Genomic DNA, 23067 nt, shown 5'->3' on the forward strand with positions numbered 1-23067 from the left:
GGGAGCGTGTCCCTCGTAATCATTGGTTACAATCCTCCAAACATCCTGTGACAGTATTTTAGATTTGTCCCTGTTATGGAAACTCGCCTTTAGAACCGAATGAACTCCTGTCCACCACCTGTCATTAGGGCCAATGCTCTTACCCATGGCACTTTTAATATTCAGTTAATGTCTGAGGACATCGTTGATTGTGTTGTGACTGGAGCGCATCCTCTCTTTTTCAAGCAAAAGTGAGTCAGTTTGTTGGTGATGCGTATCACTTCCCCACAGTGAGCAGATTGGAGCCCAAATGCCTCTGTGTGACTTGAAATAATTTACCAGTTAGGTAGTGAGACCACAGTTGAACATACAGAGCAAAACCCTCCTGTCTAGACTTCCTGAGAGCCTTGCTTGCTCGGGTTATGCAAGAACTTGACCACACGGTACTCAAGTGATCATTTACTGGAAGAGTACCCATATGGCAAAGTTTCCTGTTGAAAGAAAAGCAAGCCACAGTTTCCCCATCTAATTTGATATTTCTCACGGGTAACATGCACACACACAGATGAGGATAGAGAGATGATTCAGCATTGTGAGGTTTAGACTTTGTCACCACAGTCATTTGACATTTGAAGACCACCCTGCTGCATTTGCTGCTGGTTGGGAGGCGAAGATGCATGTGCAGATTCAAACCATTCAAAACCACCCAAGATTAATACTGAAAGATCTGCTTATGCCTTACTTTCTATTGGTGTTTGATGGCTGCCAGTCTGTTTTTTTTGCAGTCCACAGTGTTGTCGTCATTTTAGGGTTTTCAGATTGTATCTGGATCCATTTTTTTCTGTCTATGGCAAAAATGAGCTCCTTCAGCAACTAAACTAACCCGGTTTCAAGTAAGCATTCAAAAAACAACCCGGAAGTGCCTGATGCATAGTTGTTTGCACTATGTGAATATCACCTGTTGTTTCTGATATTAGTGGGTGCAAATTATTGGGTGAGTAAGTGCAGGTGAAATGTTAGAGTAGTGTAGGTGAAGCATAGGTGAGTGTATGTTTGATCGGTGTTGAGAGCAGGTGTGTGTGGGTGGTGGCGGTGCTTCTTGGGTGCCAGAACTTAGTGTTGAGCCTGCTGGAGGTGCCATGGGCCTAATACACTCACATATCTGTGATGGGATGTGCAGAAATGAGATCGGCAATAACATACCTGCTCTCACCCACTCCTCTGTCACATCCAAGCCAGGTTTCTACATAAGCACTCACCCTAAATAACACAAGGGAATTAACATCAAATCTTCTATAGTTTGATATAATGCAAAATGTAAAATAATAAATAATTGATGAATTGCTTTTGTATTTATGTTTTTGTACTTAGAGTTACAGACTTTTCCTGCATTTCTAAAGCTGCCAATTACACTAGAAACTCAGGTAAAACCTAGAAATCATGCCAACAATGCAACGAACTTGGCACTTGCCATGGTCTGGTTCTTAAAATAGAAAAGAGGGTGGAGTTACTTTTGTATTGTATTTTTGCTCCTCTTATAAAAGCTCAACACCTTCCTCTTGGTGTTGAATGAAGTGGTAAGGCAGTTCACACTTTGGTCTACATAACTACTCAAAGCAATCTATGCCTTTTGTTCACTAAACACAAAACCCACAAAACTAATCAAACAATCCTTCAGGTATTTAATTGAGCAAAGGTTTAGTGATACTCGACCACATTGCAGTCATTGCCTTGGATAGTAAATGTGCATGTAAGATTGCACTTCTGTAGTCTTAGTAGAAATGTTTTGGGGAAACAGAATACTTGCGAGGGAATGAGAAGGAAATGTTTACAGGAGTTAGTTTCCATTGCAGAGAGAGAGTTGTCTCGGCTTATGAATGACGTCTGAAATACTGGCGTGAAGACTACTGTTCGAGAACACTCTGCAGCAGGTGAGCAAAGGACGAGGCCACTCCCAGTTTCCCCACCTCTTACATCACCCCATAGCGTTTGCCCATATAATCAAGCTCCCCATGCAGATGGGGAAGAAGAGGGATGCAGGTGAAGTCGTGGGCAGACGGGGGAGAACGGAAGATGGGTTAAATCACGAGAAAGAATTTTGAGTGCTCAAGAGGATTTGGGACATAGGAGGGGTCAGCTGTTTCAGGGGTGGAAAAGGGAATGAAAAAGCGTCTCCTGCCTCCCAGACAGACTTGAGACGGATTCTATGTTTGCCTGTGAGACGCAGATTCTGCAGCAACTGGCTGTTCTGGGTAATTGCTGCCAAAAGATTCTTTGACACATATTCCACATATGATTATTGCATTTAGACAAAACCAGCACCATGTAATACACAGTCCAATATCTGACAGATGATATAAGCTATATCAATTACAATGGAAAGTTTAAACCGAAGTGTTGCAAATATTATTCAAGTGCTAGAACTGCAGGCAATATCGTAGTCCAACTCCTGTAGAAACGTAATCAGAGATTGTTGCTCCAGTTTGCAAATGTGTTTGCCTGTGAAAGTCTATTATGTCTTCTCCAAGGATCTGACAGAATTAGAAGAACAGGTTTCACAAGAATAAACAGAATGCCACCTGCTGTAAGAGGCATGACTAGCATCTTGATAGCCAAAAGAAAGTTAGCCAAAGATGTAACACAACACTGTGATACTCAGCAGTGATTACTTGACCCATTCAAGTGATAACAATACCAAAGAAAGTTAGAGATACTGCCAGTCTCAGTGAAAATGAAGATGAGGTGCCCAGCAGGGGAATCAGAGAGGAAATGCAACTGGATTACAAGTATGAGTTGGGGGAAAAAATATATTATGCACAGTGTATTTAAGCTGTTTCTAACTCCTCCTCCCCTGTTGTTGTTGTTTCTGTATCCTCTGACTCAGTGGTGTGCCATGGGTTAACGGTGGGCCAGATCATGTCACGGTACTCCCTGGTCCAGAGAGCTCTGCCCTGGTCCCAGGCCCGGGAGTTTTGTCAGAGGCATTATGTGGATCTGGCTGTCCTGAGCACCGAGGAGCAATACTTCAGTCTCCTGAATGCCACTGCTGGTCAAAAAGTCAGCTTTTGGCTTGGCCTGCAGCGCCAGAGTGCCTACAGCGGCTGGAAGTGGGTGGATGGGGAAGAGCTGAAGTATGACCACTGGTATCGGGTAAATTATGAAGGCTGCTGTGCAAGTTTGGAGGCCATGCTGGAAAAAGACGAGAAGCTGCTGGGTCGCCACTGTGACGAGACCAATAGTTTTGTCTGTCAGGGTGAGTATTGCTTCTTCACTGTGATAGAGCGTGGCTGTATCACAGTGAATCACAGCAAATATGCCTTTTCCTTCCTGTCTGCTACATGGAGTGTTTGACTGTTAAAGTGTGCAAATTATTAATATGAAACATAAAATATTAATATTATATGGTTCGTTTGAATTACTTTTGTAGGACCACTGTACATAGAATGTAGGTGGCAGACAATGATTCAGAAAGCTGCTTTTTATATTATTGATATATTATTATGGAGTAGAAACTAGCAATAAAGCCAAGACAGTTCCCTGTGTCACAGTAACCTGAATTTGGAAATAAATCTACCTTCTCAGACTATTCATTTTTACTTCTAGCATTACTGCATTGACCTACACTCACAAAGCAATCATCTTTTTCCAATATCTCTCTTTTTTGAGCCTGATTGTTTTTACTGCGTACAGTCAGTTCTCCACTGGACCTCCATGAGAGACATTTTCGATGCAGCTTCAAAGCCTGTAAAGCTCCTCCATGACATGCTGACTTTCATTTTGACTCACAGGTCCAGTTTCCCCACAAGAAGTGAGGGTGGACTCAGTGGGGCCCGATCACATGATTCTTACCTGGGATGTGTCGGCCTTCATGCAGATGATCCCACACAGTTACAACGTGACAACATGTAGCACCGTCTGTAACTCGTTCCTTCACCCTTACACCAATGGCTCCACGTCCAGCACTGTCAACATCTCCAACCTAACCTCAGGCACTGAGTACTTCATTGATATTGCTGCAGTTGTTGTCCGGCCTGACAGTGTGACTAGGGGAAGTGTCTCTCGTCAAAGTAACCTTACAGCTCTCCAAGTCAGAACAGGTAGCTACTGTAGGATTGCAGTTTGTGTGCTGTGATTTTGTGGGCCTCAGTCTGTCTCGAGTTGCTGCCGGTGTCTCATCTCTTTCTGTCTTGTCGATGTTGCACTCTGGTGAAATGCTGGGACAGAGAGGATGGAGTGTGTGTTTATTTCAACTCTGACTTGCATTTACAATCAGTGCAGGAAATGGACAGATTTTACAGGGGGGCTCTACTCGGAGATCCCCGGTATCATCATCTAGAAAAAACAATATGAGCAATGTAATGCATGCACCTGTGATATATAGCCTGCTAGGTTAGTCTACTGCTTTGTCCTCACTCCAATTCTGCCAAGGTGATACAAGTGAAAATAAATCATTTGATTTCTGCTTGTAGAATATTATGTTTGGAACACTTTCACAGAGAATCTCAAAGTAGGATAACTGATCTATTCTTATACACCTTGGTGATCTTCCTTATTCTATATCGAAAACAAAACTGTCCACAGACCTACCATACTTCTTTAAAATTCATGAATATTGCCCTTACTTTTATGCCACATCACTCAAGTCATGCGTCTCTGTTTGTGTGCAAATGCAAATGCAAATGCATATTTGTCTTCTCTCTCCTGTAGCGTTCTCTGGTGAGCGGTGCAACGTGAGAATCATGCTGAAGCTGCTGATGCTGTTATCTCTGGCTCCTCCACTGTGGGTTCTCTATCGTATGCTAAAGAGAGGCAAGTCTCCTTTTCTGTGTGGGAAAATGGCCATTTTTAAAGAGACAGGGAGAGAGAGGGAGGCTGGAATGTATATGTTTTCTCTCTGTAAACAGCGAGCAGCCAAATGATGCAACAAGACAGGATGCAATAAAATACCCTTCATAACATACAGTGCCATGTACGCTTCCTTTCTGTATTCTAGATGCTACTAAGGTGCCAGATGCTGAGTTCTCCACTGAAGAGACCATTGTGGAGCTGATCCTTGACAAGATCCGGGAATCAGTTGAAGAGGAAAGTGACAAATAGAACTTATTCTATACTTCCACAGAAAATATGTTGTGATTTCTCTTTGACTGTTCTTGACTCTTGACTAAAATGATTTATGAGAAAAACTCCTTACAACTCTTGGGTTAAGGGGAAATGTTAAGGTGAACTATATCGCAATACATTTTTAAAAGTATTACATCATGAAGACATGACATATCAAAAAAAGTATTTGGCTATTTAAAAGCACATTATGTTTATGTAGAATTTTCTATTATTCCAGTATTTTCTCCTTCAATCTACACTATACCGTAGGGTCTATTGCTGCATGCTGACTACATCAGGTCAAATATACTTACCATGTATAGTGAATACTACATTGATTAAATGTCAGGCATATGGTATTCTCACTATTAATTTGGATATTTTGGACCCAAAGCTAAATTTAGCATTTCAAAGCATGAAAAGCATTTACAGTATTTTAATTCAAAATGAAATATTTCATCATTTTGAAAACTAAGCTAATTCTCAACCACAGTAGTCAGTAATAATGTTGACGATGGAAATGTTATTTTTAAGCATGTTTTGCTTAAATGTTTTATTCTTAAACTACTTATGTCCACTGTTGTGACCTCAACCCTACATGACTTCAGCTCTCATTCGCTGAGAGGATCTGCAAAGGTGGTGCTGCACTGAGGATATTGTGCCCTGTATAGGTGTTTAACTAACAAAGACCACACCTCAACAGAGAGCAGTTTACCAGATTATTGTGATATTGTGCAGAGGTAAAGAAGGTCGAGAGGAGAAGTGTGATCGTGTGCTTGAGTGAATCGCTGGGGAGGAGAGGGTTAGGTCAAAGTTAAGGTGTTAACTTCATACTTCATTCTATATTAGAAATGTACTGTAAGCAACTTTTTTGCATTCTTTGATGGATATTTACCCAACTACAAACGGTGATATGAATAAATACCAATGATGGTGGACATGGTGCCCTTGTTTTATTTTTTCACACTAAAAATGAACTTCACATGAACCATAGCATCAAATCATTCAAGCAACTCACTCTTCCTGAGAGTTTCTCTTCATTTCTTGAGTATTGACCTCCACCAGTCAATATCTTTCGCTTTCCCACATCAGTCATGCGTTCCTCTGAGTCATAAGCTGACATTATTAAATGTAGTCATAATTGTGATACTCTGCAGCTGAATGGGTCGACCTCAGCGGTAACACTAACAGGATTAGGAGTGCCTTACTGGGACCACCCATACTGAAATGTATGCACCCTATAGTGATGTGAGATAAGATAAGATACACTATATTGTCCCCATGGGGAAATTTGTCTTGGGCAGCAAAAATGCTGTTTCTCAGTCCTAATAAATTAAAAATAAAAGTAAAAAATAATAAACTCATAGCATAAATACTAAACACACACACACACACATTTAACTCGGCGCGATGCCGTGAGTATATTAGGTGAGTACTGCTTTCATTTATAAACCCGGGGACACTAATCAGTCATATTCTTAGCTGCAGTATGCTGACTTGTTACTAGTTTTGTGAGTGTCACTAAATGTGTAATGGTTCTCATTAAGCTGTATGTGACACAAGGTGTATATGATATCTATATTCATCTGTATACTTGTATGTGTGTGTGTGTGCGTGTGTGTGTGCGCGTGTGCATGTGTGCATGTGTGTGTGTCTGTGTGCGCCTGTTTTACTGAGTCACTTGTTTCCTCTCCATCATCAGACCACATCCTTTGAAGTTAACACATAAGAGAGATATACGTATCAAAGAGAGTTTCAGTTCAGATCACCATCACATCACGGCACTGTCTTGATTTGACATCAGACACTAACAGCCATGATCTGTCCGCAGGCTGTCAGTGTTATCATCTCTTGCACGGCCCTCCTCTATTTCCAGCCAAGTAAGTGTATTTTATGTTCTATATTGCTGTGATTTACTGTGTGTGTAGTTTGTATAGTAATACAACTGGTGGGGAGTGTTGTGTTTTTGTTTGGTTGATCAATTATTGAATGATTTGTCCAATTTATTGTTTAATGAACTATCTCACTATATTTGATCATAGGTGATTGTGCTGAGATTATTGGTGGGCATGAGGTGAAGCCCCACTCGCTGCCTCACATGGCTCTACTGGAGGACAGCAAAGGCAATCCTGTCTGTGGAGGGACACTCATCAATTCAAAATGGGTCTTGACTGCTGCCCACTGTGCTGAGTAGGACCCTGATTAATACATTACTCAAGTCTATACATTGAAATTAACTTTTAATTTCTGCTGTTGAGACTATTGAGGACCACTTTAGAAATAGGTTTTGGAAAGTTTATGTGCTATCCCAGATGGTTTTAATTAATGCATGACTGGTGGCTGTGGATTTTTTTTTTTTATTATCAAATAAAAGTTGTTGATAATACACACATAATGGCATGGCGGTCCATGGTCATGGATGCACAAACTTTTAATCCGGCGTAATCACTATTGATTTACAAAGACCAAACACTATCTGGAATTCTAATGAAAAATCGGCAGCAAAACTTTCCATTCCACTTATTATGCTCTGATGTTGTGCTTTAACGAGACACTGCGGTCTGGATCTTGCACCAATGCTTTTACACACATCAAAAGATTACAATCAACTCAACCTCAACATTTGAGGTGTGTCGGATTGTGTGACTTGCTAAACCAGACCAAGCTTATGTCAGTTTTGAACAGCCCCCCAGATCCATATCAGCTCTATGAGTGGACAAACACTCCAATCGACACTTTTCAATTCCAAATAATTGTCACTGAAAAATCAACACTTATTCACACTGGAAAATTTGCTGTATGTGTTTCTCTAATTCCCAATGCAAGCCATGCACTGATGAAGGTGTTACTTTATGGTAATTAGTGATGTAACATACAGTATGTCATTTGGTGGATGCTTTTAGCCCTCCTATTATTAGTGCATTAGTGCATTGCTAGCATGGATGGCCCCAGTGGGAATGGTAAAAATGGTGAAATATGTTTCGTCATCCTAATAAAATCCTTTGTGCCATCCTCTTACAGCATTAAGAAGGTGTTGCTCGGTGTGCACTCCATCAAAAACAAGGAAAAAGATTCCAGGCAGATCCGAAAGGTCAAGACCCGAATTCCTCATCCCTGCTTTGACATCACAGACAAAGTCAACGACTTCATGTTGCTCAAGGTAAGGTGATGATAACCAGTAGTAAGTAATCTTCAGGATCAAGTGAAGATGATGTAGTAAAAGTGCCTATGGGGTGTATGGAGAACTTTGATTAAAAGACTGGTGCGTTCACACCAATCATGTTTGGAGCAGTTTACTTAAACTCTGGAGCGTTTACTCCTTTAGTTTGGTTTGTTTAGGCAGGTGGGAACAATGCCTTACGAACTCCAAACCAAGTAACCACAATGCTGGTCTCAGTCCTCGTTAGGAGGAAGAACCTAAATTATGGCGAAGAGCACAGACAAGTCCATGCTTAGCTAAAGTTACAGACTGGAATCGGATTGGTTTTGACTCCTCGTCCCTGCCATCAAAATATAAAATCTGGCGGGATGACAGGTTGCCAAATTGTCCTATAAACAAGCTATTTGTGAGTCATGTGAGTTTTGTGTACAAGCCCTGGTTTGCTTGTAGTTGGGCAGTGTGAGCCAAAACAAACCAAATACAAAATAAATACAAAGTAAACTTTTCCACTGAGGTTTGAACCAAAGAAAACAAACTGTAGGTGTGATCGCACTCCATAAAGACAACAGGCCTGGAGTGCAGGATGGATGAGTAATGTTCCTTTGTTTTTCAGCTTGACAAAGAGGTGAAGCCGACCAATACGGTGAAATACTTTCCTGTCTCCAGTAAAACCGTGGAGCCTTTGGCAGGAACCAGCTGTCTGGTGGCTGGATGGGGGAAAACAAACAATGTTGACCGCAAAATGTCTGACGTTCTGATGGCTGCCAACGTAACGATTATCGACAGAGTGAAGTGTAACTCGCCTGAATATTACAACCTTAACCCTGTTATCACCCACAGCATGATATGTGCTGGGTCAGTGGATAAAAACAGAGCGGATTCCTGCCAGGTAGGAGATTTTTTTTCAGATTTACTTCAGTTTTTTAATTAGAGTTGACTGATAATGTATTGTACTTGTTATGAGCGTACCCCAAATGTAAAAATATTAGGAACACACATTCTCTTCATGAAATAGACTGGGTAAAACTTTGATTCCTTATCGATTTTAAGGCCTTGAGACAACAATACTGATTATATAATATCTTGTACTTTAATACCATACATACTGCATGAATTGATGTCACATGATCCCCAAAATCCATCAGCATTTTGTGCAGGGAGTATCCAACCTGTAACTTCCATATCACCTCTTGAGTTGTTGTGTATGAGTTTGTCATGTATTTGTTTTCTTTCTCCAGGGTGATTCAGGAGGGCCGCTGTTGTGCAACGGTATGCTGGTAGGAGTCACTTCTTTTGGGGAAAAGTGTGGCTTGAAGACCAAGCCTGGAGTGTACGCTTTTCTTTCTAAAAAAAATATCGACTGGATCCAAAAGACTGTCAAAAAATAAGACTTATAATAAGCGAGCCCTCTGTTATAAGTCAACCTCTGTATGATGTGTATTCTGCTATGTATTCTGTATTCTTCACCATGTTAACCGCATCTCATCCATCTGTGGATTTCTTTTGTGCTACATTCACTTCATCCTGATAGCACGTGAACAAGTGAAATTTGTATTATAGATGAGTGTTTCTGCAATAAACCTTGAACTCAAAATTAGAACTCAAAGATCTTTTTAAAGCTACACATCAAAGGGAGAACTACAGCATGAAACCAGACTGCCTTACCACTTCCTGCAGCAGATGTTCAAATTACCACTGAGGTTTGTCTCAGCTTCTGTGAAAACAATTCTCAGGCATTCTGCATTGTTGCTTATATATTTATTGATTTGAATAGCTTGCACTCAAAATCGCAATCCAAATCAACATATATAAAGTGGTGTATGTACTGAATAATAAGCTGATATTTATTGTTAGCAAAAAGTATAAAATGCAATAGTATTGTGTTTTATGCAGTGGCACAGACTCTTGGGGGCAGAGACGGAAATCTATTACACACCATTACTTTCTTTCTAACGCAAAATTTCTTTCTTTCTTTCTTTCTTTCTTTCTTTCTTTCTGTCATCAGTACCATCTTCAACAATGCATTCTCAATAGAGTAGTTCCAGCTTTTACATCTTGATCACAGGTTCATGTCTCAGTTCTCTGGTTTCTGTTCATTCATGTCATAACTTGTTTAGAGAACATCATTGTTTCATGGTATGAAATGTTCTTAACCTCCAAAAACAGCTGTGCTATGTGCTGGACAGCAAAGCATTTATTTCCCTGCAGTATTTCTTTACAGTAATTCACTAGGTGGAGCTCTCTGCTATAGTTAGTGGTGCAGTAACTTTCTGAACGGCATCTCTACCCAGGTTATGGTGAAGTTAATAGTTAAATAAAACTAAGACTAAAAACAGACATGAAAAAAATTAGTAAACTGCAAAAAAAAACAAGAAAACTGCATGAAACTAAAACTAAAACTCCAAAAACTGAAATAAAATACAAATGAACCTGAATTTGTCAGTGGAGAGGGAATCCTCTAATGAATTGGTCCTGATTAACAATTAATACAACGATGCATACCATTCCTACCGAAAACACAATAATCTTTCAGCATGTACACCTGACACTTGATACTGGCATGACCTTTGAAATACTGAAACTGGAACAAAACAGAAACCTCTGCCTGAAAACACTACTTCACAAATGGAACTCAAACTAGTAAATAAAAATCAAACCAAAACCATATTAAACCACATACATACATACATACTTACCTCCTTTATAAAGGTGAAGAAATAAAGTAATAATTCATATTTAACAAAAAAAAAAAAAAAAGGTTGCCACACTTTGCCACACCCAGGAAATACCAACATGTCCTTTATTTGAATAGTAAATGAATTATCACTGAGACTGACCAACCATCTGCCAGTTTGTTTACCTTGTTTCTATGCTCACCCACACACTCCCACCCACAGTGCTTATGTGCCCACTTCAGGGCCACTGAAACCATCAGCACCACACCCATATTAACTGATTGTGTGAAATTGTATGAACGCTTGAGAGTGTCTATGAATGTTTGTGGCGTGTGTTTGTGTGTGTTTAAAAGCCAAATTAATACCGCAGTAGTAAGCGCCACACACGAATAAATGTTTACCTTGACTGCATGTGTGTGTGTGGGATGAGACGCTCTGCCCACCTTGCCTCGCCTTTCCCTCACTCACTAGCCATGACACAATCCTGATTTAACTGCACACACATACACATACACACACACACACACACACACAATTGCAGCATTGTTTTATGGGGGAATTAGAAACAATTGTGTCCTAACAGCAGAAAGGGCAGAATCAGAGTCACCTTTATTTATCTTTATTCATCATTATTTTATGGACTAAGTGCATAAAGATGTCTGTCTTATAATGAGGTGATGTCTATTGATGTCTACTGACATCTGTTGACGTCTGTTCCACAATTAACTAGCAACTAGCTTGCTAGCATCACAACATGGCTGTGCCTGTCACAACAAAGCCAATGCTTTGAGAGGAAACCTTTTCAAAATAATAGACTCAAACAAGTTCAAGTTGGTTCAACATTGGTAAGCCACTTCTGTATATGAAGCTAGCTAAGCATCTTCCTCATACAGCTCTAGCCCAGTTTCCTGAAGTTTATGCAAACTATTTTCCTGTTTAGTGTGTAAAGCACTTTGTGACAATGTTGTTTAAAAGCTCTATATAACTTGACTTGATGTGACTTGATGAAGAAAGAGTACCTGGTTTGATGGCAGATCTTTCTCTGAATTTGGTAAAACAGTCATAATGAAATATTGTTTTGCTGACTCAGATGTGTCACATGTGACGTTTGTCAAATGGTAAATTCAGAGGGCTTTTGAGGTTTGATGGGGCATCACTGACTAAATTGCTAAACAGCAACATAATCAACAGCATAGTGTCAGTGGCCATCCCTTTATTGAGCGCTATAGGTTAGCGATCATGTTATGAAGAGGCTCATCTGTGGTCAATACCTCAGCTTCTTATGGTTTCACATAAGTCTCATTAGTGACAACTCTTTACAGAGCTGAAGGGTAAAAGCCAACATGGCTGAACAGATAAATAAAAGAGTGCTACCTACAGAAACTAAAACTTCATCACCAGAAAACCCAAGGAGAAAGAGGTCACAGTACTGGACATACTGATTAATTGGGAAGTGATCTCTGGGAACTGCAGTCCAAAAACAGTAGAGTGCAAAGCACCAAAGATGTTGCCAAAATAAATAAAGGCTTTCACAGATTACCACTTCGAACATCAGTCTTTGTACCTACCTAAATCCGCACTTTTGGGCCAATTGTGAAGCCTTTTTCATGCAAATCATTTATACGCAACTGGCTCTTTGTGTCAAATTATTCAGGGAGTTCAAATAGAATATTTCCTTGCATTCCTGTGTGTGTTTATGTGCAGTTGTGCTGCCTTCTTTGTGTACAGTCTATTTTCAGCTGTGTTGCCTTGAACCATCTAATTATGTTCAGGTCTTATGGTTGTGTGTGTGTGTGTGTGTGTGTGTGTGTATTAGCAGAGTAGTTCAGGTCACCTGGACATTCCCAGAATAGCTCAGTCCAGACACTCCCCTGCCTTTTCTCCCAGTCCAAGCACAATTATTCCCATTCATACAGCCTTGGACGTCACTCCGCTATTCAAAACGTCGCAGTGCCATAGCAACACAGAGGTTGGTGTGTGTGTTATAGACAGAGAGGTGAAAGAGACAGGACATTCTATATTTACTTTTTTATTAAGTTATTTGGCTATAGATACATTGCTGTTAATGTCAGTAATAACAAGCTTTATTATTAATCATTTTAAACAACAAATTAGTAATACTTAAAACAGTAATAATTTAAAAAGACAAGGGTTTTTCATTACAAGACAAACATAAAAATTTGCATCTCTGCTACAGTGGAGAGAAGCAGGAAGCGATGCACCGTCTCGCTCGGGACCGACCGGCTGGCTCAGTCTCTTCTCCTCCCTTAGCTTAGACAGTATTAACACAGAAATCTGCCGTTGGGACCCATGTGTAGGGCTGCTCCCTGTTGCTGCATGTAGTTTGTGTTGCATCATTCTGTTCTATGATTCTCTGTTCATCAGTTAGTTCTAGGTAGGCTCCTTCTCTCTAATGTCCTTTGAGACCTGCTTTGAGACGTGCGCCGGTCATTGTTAGCAACTTGAGACGCGAGAGTCGAACTTTTTGTAGGTGTTTTAGGTCCAGACAACATTTCGGCTAATCTCTATAAACAGATATCTGCATATGAGACGTCGTCTCTCAACTCCATTCTCGTGTCTCAAGTTGCTAATCGGACTGTAAACAATGACCCGCGCATGGAAGAGGAAGTCTTGGCCCAGATGTCTGCTGGCTACACCGGAAACCCCGAAATATTGGCCGTTGCCACCAGAGTCTAATCGTCGTCAGACCGATAGACGATGGGTTCCGAGATTGCCCAGATACTAATGAATCATTAACCATACTGTGTGGAAGAGAGAATTCTTCTGGAAGCGCTTACAGTATAATATTTGACCAAAAGGCCATCCAGGCCAGGGGATTTAGCACTTTTCAAAACACCAGTAATAGCTCACTACTAAACACTACTACTTACAGCTAATGTACACTTTGCAAGGCCTACTGCGGTAGCTACTGCGGAAAGGATTAAGCCCACTAAGAACAAAGGAGTCCAACAAACAATATGCAAAACCTAAATCAACCGCTACCACAGGCATTTCAGACATGTACAGTTCAGCAAGAACCTAATGAAAATATTACGGTCTGTTAGCAACATCAGCACATGCTTCTGTCAAGCATAAAATTGGTCAAACAGTACAGGGCCTGATAGCACACCAAAGTGCACAATAAAAACCTATAAATGTTACCCCAAAAATAAGAAACTCTAATAATGAATGACAAAGAGATTAATCTCTCACCAGGTTTGAAATGGACATGGCAAATCTGTAAATTTATCTACAATTTTCTAAATTGTCTAAATAAACATTTAGTGTCAATATCAATTAAATCGCTTCAAGGAAGAATTTAACATTGCTAGCTTCCCCTCACCGTACCTGTGTTCTTGTGCTATTGGCTATAAAAAAGTTGATTTAACTTGTTTAAGAAGGAGTTAAAAAATAGACCTCAATCAACCCTCCATTGTCAATTAATGAGATAACTTGTGATGTGATATGTCAGTGTACTGTAGATAAGTTATCTTCTAGTTTTACTTCACTTTCATGTTGGTTTACTTACCAAAGAATCAAACATTTAAAAAATTACAGTCATTTGATCCTCCTTCTTGTCACAGCTCAGGATTTTCCAGTGTCCCATTCCATTGAGTTGCCATAATGCTCTGAATTCTTTTGTGATGTCACAAAGAGTTCTCAGGACTTCTCTCATAGTTATTCTTGTCTTCTATTCTGCACGTTGCATCTGTGTTTGGCTGAAACGCTGCTGTGTTTGTGCGAGCAGTCAGCAGAGGTATGGGATGCGTCCAGAGAAGGGAATGTAAACACATAACCCAGGCAGGGATTGTGGCAGGACGCATGTACAAACAACACCCACCATCACACACCTTAACATAACACTGAGAGACTTTATTGGTGACCAAATTCCATCCCTTTTCCAGAGTGAGATGAGAGTTTCTCTGACCTATAACAATAGTAGTGCAATAAATAAAACCTAACAGACAGTATATCAACGGACTGAATGCTCAGCATCTCCTCCGTAAGTCTTTGACATAGTAATGGTCCGACATACAAACACACAAAGTTTAGCAATAAAGTTTAGCAATAAATAATTACTCAAATAAATTACATTCTACTGAAGTTCTGAGCAGTGTTTCTACACAGCTTCTAATGTGCTTGAAGAGCATGTCAAGGCACTGCACACTTTCTACTGGTTTCAGTGTTGCTCCTCTAGTCCGACTCGTCTTCGGATGGTGTGACCGGCTGAGGAGAGACAGAGCGAAGTCAAATGTCATGTCAATGTTTAAACATCACAGCAGCATACAAATTATATACAAATAAAGAAAGAAAGAAATATTCTGGTAAAAGAGTCGTCTAGTAAAAGTCAATTCAAAATTCTGCTTCAGTATAAGTAGTGAAGTAAGCATTGAAGTTATATTAAATGTGCTTAATGTCCTGATGTTAAATCCTCAGTAGATTAACCTGTATAGAGCAAACTAAAGTTCATAGTGGTCCATTTATGCTCTTTTTCTTAAAGATAACTAGTAAATAGATGAATGTAGTGAAGCAAAAAAGTATCTGCTTTGAAATATAGTGGAACAAAAATAATTGACTCAGAATTGTACGTACATTGAGATTTTTTAAAAACCCTGCAAAAGATGATGAATATAGTGTTTTCTAGCCAATGTGTTTGACTGTGTCTGTGTGTGTGTGTGTGTGTGTGTGTGTGCTATATTCCATTTTGTGGCCTACTGCACAGATCCCATTGTACAGCCTCTGAGTCATAATGGAAGATAAGTTTGTTGGGAGTAAAGTTCATGCAGCGATGCAGTGAAGCCTACACAGGGTTCACATGTGAGTGTTGTAATCTTTATGTGGAGCCAGACTGGCTTTCCTAAGGGTGGACACTGAGTGACACGCAGGCTATGAGGAGAATGCTGTGTGGCCGCATTGTTTGCCTTGAGGCTAGGATTTCTGTGTGTGGGCTACATTAACAGGAGACTCCACACGTGAAGTCTGTGTGTGTGTGTGTGAGTGTGTAAGAGAGTGTGAGACTTGACCACATGAACCACACGTAAACAGCTACTGTAAGTGGAGCAACTGAGCTCTTGAGGTCATCACGTGTACAGTGTGTAAGTGCTGTTATTGTATATCCTTGGACACGCAGGTGAATCTGTGTGAACGTGCGAAGGGTTTTCCTGACACGGTGCGGAGGTGGGACGAGCCGAGACACCCCGGCTAATCTACACTAATCCGCCTACTGGTGATTCCTCTTTGCGTGACTCAACTCACTGTATTCAACAACAACAACAGGCCTGCGACTTCTTCTGTCACTCCTAGCCCACTCTTTCCTGTCCGGCTTAAGACTCCCGTGAGTGCAGGGCCGACACCTTTGGAGGCCTTAAGCAAGACTTTGGAAGAAATACATCACTGAAATACACCGCTGGAAATACAGGAGCGCCAAGTGACGGGTCCTTTTCGCAGCATCACAACACTCTGGCAGTTTTACACTGGAGAGACAGCCTGAGCATAGCTTCAACTTGCTGTTGAAGGGGTATTGATTTGAGATTCTCTGTGCCTCCGTTTTGAGTCCCAGCAATTAAGTTTTCAAATCTGGGGGGTAGTGGTGGGATTGGGATAGGGTCACAATTTGTGTCGCGATTTTATTGATTTCATATCATTCAGTTCATGATATGCAAAAAACTGATTTGATACAAGTGAATCCCTACCCCTCTCTAGGGTACACATGGACTAATTGGTGAGCTTTGAACGCGTGCAATGTGTGTGTGTGTGTGTGTGTGTGTGTGTGTGTGTGTCTGTCTGTGTTAGGTTCACACAAGTAGGCCTGAAGCAGAGCGACACCTACCTTGCTGTTATTTGACGCTCGCTCACACCATGACGTCACTGATGGGTTTCTGCAGCTTCTCCTGCTCTGCCCCAGTTCCCAAGTAAGCTGCCATAAAGTTTTTGTGTGTCCTGTAACTAAAAGAGATTCAATATGAGTACAAAAGCTAAGTAAAGTATGACACTTAACAATGACTGCAGTTATTAAATGATCACACTTTTGAGTCTCCTTAGGAACACATGAAAAGATGTTTTGGGAGCAAGATGATATCTTAGCATAGCAAGATATTTTGTGACACCTTTCTTTTGTGATGGACTTCTTAAGTGAAGTAAAGACTTCTTTAGGCTGCCAATTTTTAAGTCATTGACATGTCTGTTTAACAATTATACATGTTGAAAGTAAAATTACCCAGTAAGTTTAGGTATGTATGGAAAGGTATTGGAACAGTGGAAAGAAATTAAATTATTTGAATTAATGCTTAAAGTGGCATGACTTAATTATTAGAGTTGAAATTTTTCTAAAATATTTAAACTGAGTAAAGAGAGTCTGCACTTTTGCTTTAAATACATTTTTTTTTCATAACTGCATCAGAAATGCAATTATGACAAGCAGTTTCAGTCTCATAGTAATAAATGCCAATAAAGTCATTCAGCCACTGTGTATCCTGATATGCAAGCCCAACAACGCCTGTCTATTGACTTTGCTCCACATTCCGATAAAAGCTATGATATAATATAGTTACTGATTGATAAGGAATGGTGATTATAGGTGAGCTGTCACTCCATTACGGTAAGTCTGTTTGAGTTAGCTGATCAGTTAGCTGAGCAAATACTATTCATTCATCCATCACATCTATTCATAAAACACAATAAAATTCATGCAATTAGAGTGAAATACTGTGCATGCAAAATACGGTAAACTTGCTGACTTTCATGAGTCACTAAAAAAGAAAAAAAGAAGGTGACACAAAGAACATTGTGATTAATTTTCTACTAGGAACAGATACTGTTGGAAACTTGTTGAGTACATCAAAGTACGAAACACACACTAAAAGCTCTGAACCTCTTAGATGTTCATTGAATTCATCTTGTGAAGGCATGAGCAATAGTTGTGTGTGTAGGGGTGTGTTTGGGTGTGTTATGTGCTTTATGATGTGTCATTGTATCCGGATGCCAAGAAGTGTTTCTGGGCAGGATGTTTGGATGCTGGTGTGTATTACATTGGGATCTGCTGGGGTGTGGATGGTTGCCCTCATGCATTCTCAAGCGCCAATCACGAGAAGTCACCTCAAAGCTGCAATAATCTGCCCTATTACAAAAAAATAGTAAAGGGCTTTTTATTCCAAACCACTGGCATCTCACGTTACCATACCTCCAACTACTGAGAAACGTGACAGAAAGGTGTGACAGAGCCTCATTGGTAGCTAATACATTGTGACGGGGCATTGCATGCCTTTGATCCCAAAATGTAATCCAGTGGAAACAGCATCATATGTTACATGCTACAGAATTTAGAGAAGCTTTCAGTTAAAACTGCACTAGGCAACATCACACGTCAGCAGCTCCAAATGGCAGTGTGAGGTAACTATTTGAAAAATTGAACTTCAATAACTAGAGATGATGTAATGTGATGTAAGTAAACTGCACACAGCACACTCAGCCTTTATACCAGCCTTTATACCAAAGGATACCAAAGGGACAAGAGAGGCAAAAAATCTGATGTTGGTAAGACTCTGGACTTTGTCACTTCCATCCCTGACACCAGAATGTCATTTGGGCAAAGAGGGCGATGCTACAGGGTCTCAATTAGGAGAGATGGGACGCTCTTCTCTCTTCTCTATAAAAATCGTACCTAGTGCAGCTTTAAGGTTAAAATGTGTGAGCGTGTGTGTGTGTGAGTGTTGCATACTCACTGAGCACAGGTCATGAGCAGGATGGCAGTACAGCTGATGACCGACAGGACCACAGCGATGACCACCAGGACTGTCTGCACCACCTCGGCCCCGCTCCTCTGCTCCACCTTGTCCTCGTTCCTCCACGTCTCCAGCGTCTGGATCCCGCAGCGCTCCCCGTCGAAACCCTTCATGCAGCTGCAGAGGGAAGAGTTAGCAAAGAAATAGCTGATTAGTCGATTCATGTATTTTTTTTTATTTTTTTTTATGAACAAGGATGGAGGCAATTAGAGAATCAACCAATCACTGAGTTTAGTTTTAAGGTGGGGAGATGTGGAACCGGATATTCGACTAGCAGCCAGGTAAAGTAAACTCGTGCCGTACTCACACACACGCTGGCTGTTGCAATTCTTCCATGTACTTGCAGAAGCCGTGGATGCAGTAGCCCAGGTGGGTGGAAGTGCAGGGATCTTCTGTGGCAGTGTTAGCTGACGTGTATCCGCTGGTGTAGAGCGTGTGTTCGGGGTTGAGGGCGGTGGTGCTTTTGCTCTTATGCTTGTTCCTCCTCTTGCCCCTGCCTTTGTTTTTCTTCCTCTCACTGAGGTGCACCTCTGTAGCAGGAGAAACCAGTCAAAGTGTCACTAATATGGGTAAGAGAAGATGAAAGCTTCTGACAGGCTTATGGTGTCATTTTGGGAACTTAAAAGTTGAAGTTACAAGAGCTTCTAGGCTGAAGCTGCAAATGGGTTATATGATTAATTATATTATATGATTATAGCAGGAAAGAGATGTAATGTATGTAACAGTCTAACTTAGCCTTATGACTTTAATCAGGATCAATTATTATTTTCTTTTTGCTGTCATTTGCTGTTATCGACAATTTTTACTTGTGAGACAGCAGTTCAAGATGTATGAGTACAGGAAATGAAAATGATATGATCAACACAGACATCCTGCAAACTGCTCCAATTATTGACAAAATCTGCTCCATACTGTCAGTTCAAAGTCTGCCTACTTTCTAGACAGCCTGTTGAAGAAAAAATAGCACCTTTCCATCCGCACTTCTTGTAAAGAATCTTAACGGTAATGAGCATAAAAATGCTACTAGATATTTTAGACTGCAGTCATTTTAGTACATAAGAGACAATGAAACTTTTGCATCAACTGGACACAGAAGTCAGTAGATTTAGAATATGATCAGCCAATTTAGTTTCTTAACTTCTAAGCTCAGAATATGATAGATTTATTGAACACAGGTTTAATACTTCTACCTGCCCTCTGTAACCAGACTTACCAGCCACAATCCAAAATATCCTGCATTTGACTGGATAACCAAGTACCTGTAGCGCAGTATGTATATTCAGTGCAGTAGAATGAAAAAACAAAGTAGCCTAGGTAGAAGAAAGCAACCAAACAGCAAGAGGTCAAGTGGAAGGTTCTAGTTTTGGTTCTAGTACCATGAGGGGTGTGACTTCCGTCGACTCCACCCGAAGGATCTTCATCCACTTCCAGCTCATCGTCGCTCAGCGAACTCTGGAGGCCCTCCCCCGAGGCCGGACCCCCGGTCACATGGCTCAGTCCGCTGGAGAATGTGTCCTCGGATCCCAGGGCACCTAGAGAGCTGCAGACTACTGCCAGAAAAACACAATCAGATACAGAAATGAGCAAAAAAATAAATAAATAAATAAAATCAGATCACATCAATTCTACGCACAGCTCTGAAAACTAGAACCAGTAAATAGCAATCAGAGATAGAGTTTACAATCAAATTAGGTAATACAGTGAGATAACCGCAGTCAGACATTAAAGGGGAATGAAACTTTGAATTTCTATGTTTTTCATGTAGGCTATACTCAATATGTGACTTCCTTCCAAAGCCAGAAATTAAGATGAACGGTAAAATCCAGCTGGTAAAGTTGGCAGTATCCCGCTTTAAACTGCAATCATTTAACATCATTCAGACAGAAATCAGATCAAATTCTGGTCATTAAAAATATAAAAACTGAAATATTACTTTGAAATCAAGTCTCTTCAGAATGACCTTTTCTGAGCAGCTACTTTCAATTTGCATTGTATTAGAAAATCCTGACCCATTTACTTTAGGAGTCTGACTCATACATGCATCTTGAAATAGGGAGAGTAATCAGATCTCACAAATTAGGCACATAGTAGCGCTGAAACCAGTACAACCAGTCCACATTCAGTACCTGAATGCATCATTGAAACTATCAGGAATGTCTATGAATGAGACTCAGCCAAAGGATAATGAAGTATCTTCAAATATCTAGACCGGTCACAGCTACTGTAGCCATTGTCCAATTATTCAGCAAGGTGTAATCAGACAAATGACTTAGACACATCATTGAAATCAAGTCCATTGATTTTTTTGGGCTACAAGCAGGTGCTGTCAATGAGAGCCAGAAGCACTAGCACAAGCACTATTCTCTAAAACACCTGAATATCCTACTTTTCTGACAAGTCTTTACTTGCAGTGAAATGTCTTCCTGCCCCCCTCCTCTGTCTTCCCTATCATTTTACATTTCCTTCTACGTATTTCACTGCTTTTCAACCTCTGGCGCTGCACACACACACACACACGCACACACACACAAACACACCATCTACATGTCCAGACTTACCGAAACACAGGAGACAGGTGAGGACGAGAGCGTTCATATCCCAGGAGAGTATTATGTATATGAGAGAGTTCTGTGCTAATCTGAGTGTGTGTATGCGTGTGTGTGTATGCGTGTGTGTTTGAGTGTGTGTTTGTCCCGTGCTGAGAGAGATTGTGCTTTGCTCTCTTTATCTGCACTGGGGTTGGGTGCAGCTTTTATAGACAACGCCTGCCTCTCAATTCTAAGGGGAAGGAAGGGTGTGTATGCGTGTGTGTATGCATGTGTGTGTGGGTGTGTGTGTGTCCGTCTGTCTGAGAGAAAGCAAGAGAGAGAGGTTCACACTGTGACCAGGTGTGTGTGTGTGTGTGTGTGTGCGTGTGCGTGTGCGTGTGCGTGTGCGTGTGTGTGTGTAATGATTAATCCGCCTAAGGCAACACATTTTGCATCTCATGTTCTTTCACTTGATGAGGCTTCTGTCAAGGAATATTAAGTCTGAAACAGATTCAGGAACAAAACTACTGATGTATTCTGACTTGTTGCTGGTTACCATTAAAACACACAGAGAATTGTTTCCCCTTCCTTTACTGTTATTGCTTCCGGACGTCTCCCACTATGGTCACATATAAGGCCATAATTACAGTTTCAAACCATGACTAAGCGACACACACACACACACACACACACACACACACACACACACTCTCTCTCTCTCTCTCTCTTGCGATTGCAATTGATGGAGTAATGGCTGCACTTTACTCAAAGTTCATAGATACTACTATCTAATAAATGGATATACATACAAGACAATAATGATGTCATGATTTTATTATCATAATAATGATAATAGTGATAATGATAATAATGATCTAACATCTGAAAAATGTCATATCTACTCTGATAAAGTGATTGTTTACATGAAAGTAAAAGTCACTATTGAATAGTAAAGTTATAAGCTATATCAACTCCTTTACTAACAGAATAGTCACATTTTAGAGGACCAGCTGAGGTTGTTTTTTTTATTGAACACTGAAGAGCAGGTAACTTTTTTTTTTTTTTTTTTCAAAAATACAGTAGCTATAATGCAGTTTGGATAGAAATCCATTCACTTATGAATCCCTTCACTTATTGGTTGAAAGGCAAATCAGTAGAAAGATTGATTCCAAACATCAAACATTAAATATGTTTTCTACGTTTAACTGTCTCTCTTTATGTTTTATATTATTAAATAAGGTGGATGAATTCTTTGTCCGCATTATTGTATGTGTGGTTTGATTAAATGACAACCAGTGTTAGTATTTGAATACATTGTAACTAAGAGGAGACGATAAGGCTTGTGTGGGGGTGTTGCAGAGAGAGGGTGTGTTGGTTAGTTATGTTGTTGTGTCTACAAGGAGAGGTTAACCCTTCATTCCTGATTCCCCTCATCATGCCTGAAGTGGAATCCCAATAGAAACCTGCTTGGAATGCCGGGAACATCTCCATCCCATTCCTCGGTCACAACGGCCAGCGCTCCTGCCACATTTTGTTTATAAAGGCCTGAAATAAAATGTTTATATTATGTGTAATGGCATTGGGGATATGTGATATGAAATGGTGGAACGGTGGAAACTCTGACACAAGCCTGGAGAGAGCACATCATAACAGCCGCCCACTGTAAACACACCGGCAGTAGCTAACAGTGCAGATGATGAAAACTTGGTGTATAAAACATTAAAAAAAAAAATACAGTTGTAGCCCTTTGATCTGAACTTTAAATCCTATGTTTTTTCAAATCGGTTACACCTCCACTTCTCAGGAGTTCGGATTTGTGCCCACACTAAGATAAGCAGACAGAC

At 40.5% G+C, this 23067-nt stretch overlaps 3 protein-coding genes across 4 annotated transcripts; 2 read left to right on the forward strand and 1 right to left on the reverse strand.

The window, feature by feature from the left end:
- Positions 1 to 2023: 2023 nt before the first annotated feature.
- On the forward strand, positions 2024 to 5991 carry LOC139655301 (uncharacterized). The gene is made up of 5 exons (XM_071532670.1): positions 2024 to 2231; positions 2864 to 3232; positions 3768 to 4076; positions 4687 to 4788; positions 4973 to 5991. The coding sequence occupies exons 1-5, from the start codon at positions 2186 to 2188 to the stop codon at positions 5074 to 5076; spliced, it is 930 nt and encodes a 309-aa protein (XP_071388771.1). The 5' UTR covers positions 2024 to 2185; the 3' UTR covers positions 5077 to 5991.
- Positions 5992 to 6818: 827 nt separating this feature from the next.
- On the forward strand, positions 6819 to 9826 carry LOC139655303 (granzyme A-like). Its single transcript, XM_071532671.1, has 5 exons — positions 6819 to 6959; positions 7122 to 7269; positions 8101 to 8239; positions 8853 to 9128; positions 9478 to 9826. Exons 1-5 carry the CDS (start codon positions 6896 to 6898, stop codon positions 9625 to 9627), a joined length of 777 nt encoding a protein of 258 aa, XP_071388772.1. The 5' UTR covers positions 6819 to 6895; the 3' UTR covers positions 9628 to 9826.
- A 4940-nt stretch (positions 9827 to 14766) lies between these two features.
- Positions 14767 to 21407, reverse strand: areg (amphiregulin). 2 transcript variants are annotated; one of them, XM_071532685.1, is made up of 6 exons: positions 21254 to 21407; positions 20072 to 20242; positions 19003 to 19225; positions 18636 to 18812; positions 16745 to 16860; positions 14767 to 15141 (listed from the first exon to the last, which is right to left on the reverse strand). In XM_071532685.1, exons 1-5 carry the CDS (start codon positions 21288 to 21290, stop codon positions 16767 to 16769), a joined length of 702 nt encoding a protein of 233 aa, XP_071388786.1. In that variant the 5' UTR covers positions 21291 to 21407; the 3' UTR covers positions 14767 to 15141; positions 16745 to 16766. The 2 variants fall into 2 exon arrangements, with proteins under 2 accessions (XP_071388786.1, XP_071388785.1); XM_071532684.1 differs by having other exon boundaries at positions 20072 to 20245.
- Between the last annotated feature and the right edge of the window lie 1660 nt (positions 21408 to 23067).

The sequence above is a fragment of the Centroberyx affinis genome, unplaced genomic scaffold (genome assembly GCF_046629955.1).
Source record: "Centroberyx affinis isolate AG114_WGS23_722 - 3 ecotype Tasmania unplaced genomic scaffold, CSIRO-AGI_Caff_v1 ptg002232l_1, whole genome shotgun sequence".
Taxonomy (NCBI): domain Eukaryota; kingdom Metazoa; phylum Chordata; class Actinopteri; order Beryciformes; family Berycidae; genus Centroberyx; species Centroberyx affinis.

Excerpts from the sequence above, each read along its gene's own strand:
- areg (XM_071532684.1), bottom strand. The coding sequence starts at position 21,290 with ATGAACGCTCTCGTCCTCACCTGTCTCCTGTGTTTCG. Across the intron at positions 19,226-20,071 it reads CGGAAGTCACACCCCTCATG|AGGTGCACCTCAGTGAGAGG; the intron begins GTACTAGAACCA and ends CTCCTGCTACAG. Across the intron at positions 16,861-18,635 it reads CTGCTCATGACCTGTGCTCA|TTACAGGACACACAAAAACT; the intron begins GTGAGTATGCAA and ends AATCTCTTTTAG.
- LOC139655303 (XM_071532671.1), top strand. The coding sequence starts at position 6,896 with ATGATCTGTCCGCAGGCTGTCAGTGTTATCATCTCTTGCACGGCCCTC. Across the intron at positions 6,960-7,121 it reads CCTCCTCTATTTCCAGCCAA|GTGATTGTGCTGAGATTATT; the intron begins GTAAGTGTATTT and ends ATTTGATCATAG. Across the intron at positions 7,270-8,100 it reads ACTGCTGCCCACTGTGCTGA|CATTAAGAAGGTGTTGCTCG; the intron begins GTAGGACCCTGA and ends ATCCTCTTACAG.
- LOC139655301 (XM_071532670.1), top strand. The coding sequence starts at position 2,186 with ATGTTTGCCTGTGAGACGCAGATTCTGCAGCAACTGGCTGTTCTGG. Across the intron at positions 2,232-2,863 it reads GCAGCAACTGGCTGTTCTGG|TGGTGTGCCATGGGTTAACG; the intron begins GTAATTGCTGCC and ends CCTCTGACTCAG. Across the intron at positions 4,077-4,686 it reads AGCTCTCCAAGTCAGAACAG|CGTTCTCTGGTGAGCGGTGC; the intron begins GTAGCTACTGTA and ends TCTCTCCTGTAG.